This window comes from Haliaeetus albicilla, chromosome 14 (genome assembly GCF_947461875.1).
Source record: "Haliaeetus albicilla chromosome 14, bHalAlb1.1, whole genome shotgun sequence".
Lineage (NCBI taxonomy): Eukaryota > Metazoa > Chordata > Aves > Accipitriformes > Accipitridae > Haliaeetus > Haliaeetus albicilla.
Window position 1 is genome coordinate 33,588,987 of NC_091496.1, and position 6,896 is coordinate 33,595,882.

Sequence of the window (6,896 nt, forward strand, 5' to 3'; positions counted from 1 at the left end):
TTGGCAAGGCTTACTGTACAATCCCCATTAAGAACTGGCTCAGCAGCTCTAACCACTGAAATTAAATGCATTGTTTTATTTATTAGAAATAAAGCAGATGCAAGAGAATGAGAACAACCTCTGCTGAATAGTGTAGATGATTAAGTACACCTTAAGGAACTGTTTTTAAAACTAATTTTTAAAATTTAAAAAAATGAGGGATAAAAAGTATCTTACAGACCCATCGTGCTAGCGACCTTTGGAAGTGGCTTGGGGAATTTTAGAGAAGTGAGTTTGGTCTGTTGGGTTCAGACATGTATCGATTTAAAGGGCTGGCTAAACTGCATTGCTGATAGAGGCTGAGAAGCATGTGGACTAGCCCAATAGTGAGATTTCTAGTATTTGCTTATATTGATCCAACTCTGTCAAGAAAAAAGTAAATTCTTGTTGGAGATTGCAGTCACTTAATTAAATCAAATCTAGCTAGCTCAACGCACATCACAGCAAAAGTTCCCTGGAAGGACACAGGATTTGTGGGTAGCTCTCAGAAAAATAACCTTCCTTTGAGATGTCTATATGAATGAAGGAGATTGTGTGAGAAAGACATCTGAATATTCCTTCTCATGCTATCTTATCAATCTTCCTTTGGGCAAAAGGAAATGAAAATCTCTTTTTTTCCTACTTAAAAATCTGTCTTGTTAACAAAGAGCCATATCCTTAAACAGATGCAAACAAGGAAAACAGAACCCAGGCAGAGAGCACAAGCATGGAAGAAGGGGGCCCTACTTTGCAGTGACTTCTACTGGCACTTTCAAAATGCAAATCCTTTGGAAATGCCACTTGACTTCATGCAGAATGCAGTGGCAGACAATTAGTTTTAAGATTCAGCTAGAGAAGCAGCCGCCTCTGCTTGTTTTCCACCAGTTCTTTAGCATCCACACAGATTATGGGTGACCAAGGTCATTTCCTTCTTGGCCAAGAGCTAGTCAAACTCACGTCCTCCACCTCCAGAAGGGATCATAGTCACCCGGCTCTCCTTAAAAGGCAGGGGATAGGGACGTTCTTCATCATTCTGGTGGACCATTCTGGAAAATGGTCTTTCCATTTTCCATAAGGGAAACTGGGACTCAGGGGCTAGAAACAGATCCAGGACTCTAGCCTAGTGGCTGGGGTAGTCACAGAGGAAAGATGACAATTTCATGTCAGATGTATCCTCATTTCTAAGCAGACTGCTCCCTTGGCGGTGAAAAACTTCAACAAGAAGGGCAGAGCTGACTCATTCCCCATGTCATAAGAGCTGCCAGTTAGGGCAGTCCCCCAGCCAACCTCAGCCTGAATACCCTCAGGATGGGAAGGTGCCCGATTCCAGCTCTATCAGACCCTGAGCTGTTCCCAGTGGGTTTCAAAGGGGTGGGGTGCCAAACCCCAGAAAACACAGCACTAAGACCCTGTGCTCAGGTTCCCCCGTCGGTCAGCTTGAAGCAGCTCCTAGTTTGACATGTCAGCAGTCGTGAGCCTCACAGCAAACGTCTCCTCTTTCCTTGTACGTCTTGCAGGGTTGCTCAGGATCTCGCCCCCAGAAACGGAGGACAGCACAGCCGAGTCCGTAGGACTTGCACCCCTTTGGGGATCCTGATCGGAGTGCGGTGCTGCGTTACTCAACCTTTCAGCCATATGGGACACATCGCCAACCATCTTGGGGCAGGCTGGCACCACCAAGCACGAGGTCACCTTCAGCGGCCTTACCTCCGACCCCCTGCCAGGGAGCAGGGCAAGTAGATCTGATCTTAGCCCTCTGATGAGAAGAGATGGCTTAAGAGATGGCCGTCCTCAGGCCAGGCTTCTCTCCCACCCCTCACGTTGCCCATTGCCGTCTGGCCTGCGGCACCGGCGCAGCCCTGGCCCCACGGCGGGGGTGTCGCAGCCCCACCACGGAGCCCGGGAGACCCGGTTCTGCTGGGTCCGGCGGGTTGCCGGGACGGGAGGCGGGGGGGAGCCGCTGGTCCCGTCGGTGAGAGGAACGCTCCCGCCCGCCGAGCCGGCAGCCCCGCCGCGGGCAGCCCTGCTCCCGCTGGCCGCGGCTGCGCACGTCAGGGAGGGACCCGTCATGTCAGTCAGGGAGGGACCCGTCATGTCAGTCAGGGAGGGACCCGTCATGACAGGAAAGGTTTCCCGCCACTCACCATCCCCACCCGGCATATATATATAGGGGACGCCGGGGCAACGCCGGCCCATCCCAGCCGGGCAGCGGGCTCCGAGGCGTCATGGCCCTCGCCCGGGCGGCGGGGCGAGCAGGTGAGGGCGGAGGGCGAGCGGGCCGGGCCGGGCCGGGCCGGGCGACCACCCCCCCCCGCCGACGCCGAGCTCTCCACAGGTGCCTCCGCGGGGCTGGCGTTGCTGTGGTTGCTGGTCTGCGCCCCGGGAGACGCCGGCTGCCGCCTCCTGAGCGTGGCCGATCTCTTCGACCGGGTGATCCGGCACTCGGGCAGGATCCACAGCCTCTCCACAGCGCTCTACGCCGAGCTGGTGAGGGCCGGGACGGCCCCGCCGCCCCGCGGAACAGGGTTCCCGCCGCCCGGGGAGCGGCCACCGGGGGCGGGACGGGGGACGGGGACGGGGGGGGGGTGTTGCTCTCGGTGTCTCCTCAGGTTTTTTTCCCTCGTAGGAAAAACGCTTTCCTCCCCGTGACAACGAGCTGGGGAAGCCCGCTCGGAAGTGCCACACGTCGGGGATGCTGACCCCCAACGGCAAAGAATACGCCCAAAAAATCCCGGTAAGGCGGGCGGCGGGGTGGGGGGGACACACACCGCCTCCCTTCTCCCCCCTGAGGAAAGGGGAAGATACCCCCCGTCCCGTCCCGTCAGAGCCCCCAGATGTCTCAGCCATGGGGCTGCGGTGGTCCCTCACGCCGGTCGGGCTGGAGACGGGCAGAGAGGTTCTGCTGCCTCCGGTGCTTCATCACCAGTTCGGGTTGAAGCAGCTGCTAAGTGTTGACCCCAAACAGGTGCACATCACGGAGGTGTTGCATCTGAATCGTTGGTTCGTTGCGTTTTAAAGGTGTGTACGGTTACATATGCTCAGATCACAGTAAGGGTACTGCAGTAGTACTTTGTCCAAACGACTGACAGACATCCCTCCCTTTGGTTTTGTTGTGGCAATCTCTGTGGGACACAAATTGAGAAAACTGTGTGTGACAGACAAGTTAAATTAATCAGTGTCCCTGCAAAGTACAAAAAGCAATCGAGAGAAAAGTAACAGTCATTATCTCTGAATCGGTAGTTAGGTAGAGGGAAAAGAACAGCAAATTGTTTTAGATAGATGTAATGGCAAAGAGAAGAAAATCATTATTAGTTTAGAGAAGAGCAGGAAGAGTTTCTTTAGACAAAAAGCAGACTGTAATATCAAGGATACAGCAGCGGAAGAAACTTTTGCCTCAGGGAGGAGATGGATGGAGATGAATATTAACATTTTGCTCTTTGGTTGTGCTGGAGTGAGGAGCTTCCCCCCAAGGCATTTAGAAGCTCTCCTGGAAGGGCAATGGGAAATGAGGTCCTGCCTGCTTTAGGAAACTTTAACCAGTCAACCTCATTTCTGAACTTACATTGCAAGAGAGGTCTTACAGCCATTGAGTTTCTGTTAGAGAAGCAACCGTCCTGACGACCAGGCACCTTCAGGGAAGTGTGTCTGCAGCCAACCTCTAGCCAACACAGCGATAGCCACGGCAGGTGCGAGGAAACACCCACGCTTCCATACCAGCAAACAGAGATGTCTAGATGAGGATTCCTGGGCTCTTGAGACACCTAGGAGTTCCTGAAAACTTTTTTTAGTACCCAGTAAGTTTGACAGGAACGACACCATTTTGCTAATGCTGTATGCACAGTTTTGGGTATTACAGAGCTTAGGAGTCTAAGAAAGCTGAAAACAAGACAAATAAATACAACTTTTGGGTGTTGCTTATACATAAGCAAACAACCAGAGGCAGAGTGGCCCTCAAGTTCTGAATGTTTGAAAGCTACTGAATTGCAGGTGTAAATCTTAATCCCACTGAGATTTCACAGTGAGACTGTCTAACAGTGTTCATATGACCTGCTGCAAACTAACAGAGAAATTCTTTACTGTTTTAATTTATCAGAGAGAAGAACTCACTCACTTGATACTGAAACTTTTGCAAGCCTGGAAAGAACCACTTTCCCACTTCAACCAGCATATTGAGCACCATCAAGAGCTACCTGATGACAGCCTTAGCAAAGCTAAGCAAATCAGCAATATGGTACATGAACTGAAGACTGGAGTTGAGAAAGTAACAGAAAAGGCAAGATTTTCGATGTAGCTTTTATTTGTACTAGTCATGTGGTGTGAGTGACTTGGGGAGGGGGGGCGTGCTTGCTCTCACTTGGGCTATAGCCTTAATGCCAACAGAGGCTCTGATCCAGCAATGCTGGACTTCATTACAGATACAGGAATTTTTCAGTCAAAGGATGTGACTTAGTTTACGGATTGGAAGATAGGTAGATGCTATTATATATGTCCATATGTGCAGAGCAATATTTTATTGATATGAAATATATGAAGGAAAGACACAAGTACAAAGACTAGAGCAATTTACAGCTTCACATATGAGCCAGTAATGACTTGACTTTTCTAGGGCAGTAGAGGAGATGTGGGTAGACTGTGACAAATACTTAATTATTGTTTTCAGTTTTATTTGGATTTATATTCTAAGTAATTCAAGTATCACTGCTGTCTGCTGCAAAGAGCTTCTTCCTAAGGCAACAATTTTATGCTGGGATAAGTTCTTCAAGACAACAGTGGCATTGCTTAAGTCAGATGCCAGTCACGAAACAATTTCAAAACTCCATTCCAAATTCTGGCAGATAATATATAAATTACTGGATGTAATTTTTTGTTATTTCCATTTCTGTCTTCTCATTACTAGCTAGAAGTCCTGATCTTTGTACTTCTTGTGCATTCATATCTAAACTTATTTGTAGTTTTCGCTAAACATGTGTGGGCTGTGTGTCCATTCTCTGGAATGGCTATGCTGCCAAAGTGTCTGTTTCACTAAAAAGTGAATAATAAACTAGTATCTTTGCACTAGTAGATCACCTTTTAGCTTTATAAATGCAGGTAGGGAATACAAGTTTTAAAATAAGCAGCTTATCACTAGAAAAGGAGGAATTGTACCCTGCTCTAAAATGCAGCCCTGATTAGGGTGACTCATAGTTACAAATGGAAAGCCCATCTTCCAAGTGCAGCCATGGTTCTGGCTTAATGGCCTTAAAGTTCAGTGGTACTCAACCTCAAAGCTTGACCTTTGTTTGCTTCATTCTGTAACTGAAGCAATCCATCAAACTCTAAACGAGCTACACACTTCTAGTATATTTACCTGATTTTATTTTTCTAAAACACCTTTGAAGGAATTACTAAGAAGGAAAGCTTTGAAGTTTTGACCTCTCTGTACTATGGACATACCACAAGGTAGAAATATAATTTAAAAAATGAAGCAAACAATGCAAATTCATTCCAATATTTTGCAGCTGTGTTTTTCTGTAAGACATTAATTCTAAGCTTGGTTCTGTTGTGAAGCTGCTACTCTGAGAGGTGATAACAGTCTGCAGAGTTCACCAGGTTAAACAGCACCAGTGAATGCTCATGTTAGAAGCTTCCCTTTACAAAACTCATTAAAATAAATGGCTAAAGAATCTCAAGACTGACTTGCTCTATTATTTCAAGAGGAAATAACAATTACCAAATAGAGGTTCCTCAACTTAAACTCAGATGGAGTTATACCCTGGTATTCTTGTATTGCTAGTATATCAGATCAGTTCAGGCTAGTCTAAAGGTTGTATCAATACTGTTAAGATAAAAAGGCAATGTTATTCTATGTAAGGAGCTTTACATATATCTTCAATAAGGACAAAAATGGTCTGGAGTTGAACAGCCCAACATAGTGATGCCCCAGTTGACTTCTGCACTAGTATTTTAAAGACTTGTTGTATACGTAGTTATGAGTTGTACGTCTTTTCCTGTTTTCAATACAGATGCAGTCTATGGGGATCATCAGCAATTCATTAAATGGAATGGCATCATCTGAAGCCACTGGTTTATCAATTAGTAATGAAGCAAACATGATGAGTGACTCTGATTTTATTCACTGTTTCAGGAGAGACTCCAATAAAGTACAAAGCTACTTAAAAATTCTTAAATGTAGGATTATGCCAGAAAATAGTTGTTGAGTTGTAATCTCTTGACAGGTAGTCTTCAGCATGTTGTTTATAAAGATGAAAAATTAGAATATATAAATTATCACATTTACAGTAATTGTAATAGGAAAGCCGTTTTGAAATTCTTTGGCAGCTACTTGACACAGTTGACCTATGCAGATGAAATATTAAATAAAGCATCATGTGTGTATGTGGGTTAATGCACCAGATAAAAAGGAGTACTCTAGCAGTAGATAAATAAATGTCCTTGCACATTACACTGTGACAGACTATATTATGGCTGATTCACACAGTTTAGATATATACATAGTTGAAAGTGGAATCCAGTTTGTTAAACCTCGGTACAAATACATCTATATACTATCAATAAAGTATATTTTTATGTAAAAAAAAAAAAGTTTCCCCCCATTTCTACATACATACATACCTGCAGAATATTGCTTAACACTGAAGAGTGGTATTGCTGTCGATCAGTTCAGGTAACTGCAGGGCCCCTGGCAGACTTCTATGTTCACATCACACTTCCTACTAATTTCTATGAGCCTTCACGTGTGCCCCGTAAGATCTAGTTCCTAGCACTTCTATTCATTTTGAATGCTCTCTTATACCTGTAATAGCTTCACCAATTTCAGTGGAAACTCCTAAAGGAAAAGTCTCTATATGAAAGGTAAGTCAGAATTCTGGTCCAAATAC

At 45.9% G+C, this 6,896-nt stretch overlaps 1 protein-coding gene across 1 annotated transcript; it reads left to right on the forward strand.

Moving 5' to 3' along the window:
• Positions 1-2,167: 2,167 nt before the first annotated feature.
• On the forward strand, positions 2,168-6,539 carry LOC138689045 (prolactin-like). Its single transcript, XM_069802315.1, has 5 exons — positions 2,168-2,274; positions 2,354-2,505; positions 2,645-2,752; positions 4,112-4,291; positions 6,021-6,539. Exons 1-5 carry the CDS (start codon positions 2,244-2,246, stop codon positions 6,213-6,215), a joined length of 666 nt encoding a protein of 221 aa, XP_069658416.1. The 5' UTR covers positions 2,168-2,243; the 3' UTR covers positions 6,216-6,539.
• The last annotated feature ends 357 nt before the right edge of the window (positions 6,540-6,896 follow it).

Bases quoted from the DNA above. Each gene is read 5' to 3' on its own strand.
- LOC138689045 (XM_069802315.1), top strand. From the start codon at position 2,244: ATGGCCCTCGCCCGGGCGGCGGGGCGAGCAG. The intron at 2,753-4,111 runs GTAAGGCGGGCG...TTAATTTATCAG, and splicing joins AATACGCCCAAAAAATCCCG to AGAGAAGAACTCACTCACTT. The intron at 4,292-6,020 runs GCAAGATTTTCG...TTTTCAATACAG, and splicing joins TTGAGAAAGTAACAGAAAAG to ATGCAGTCTATGGGGATCAT.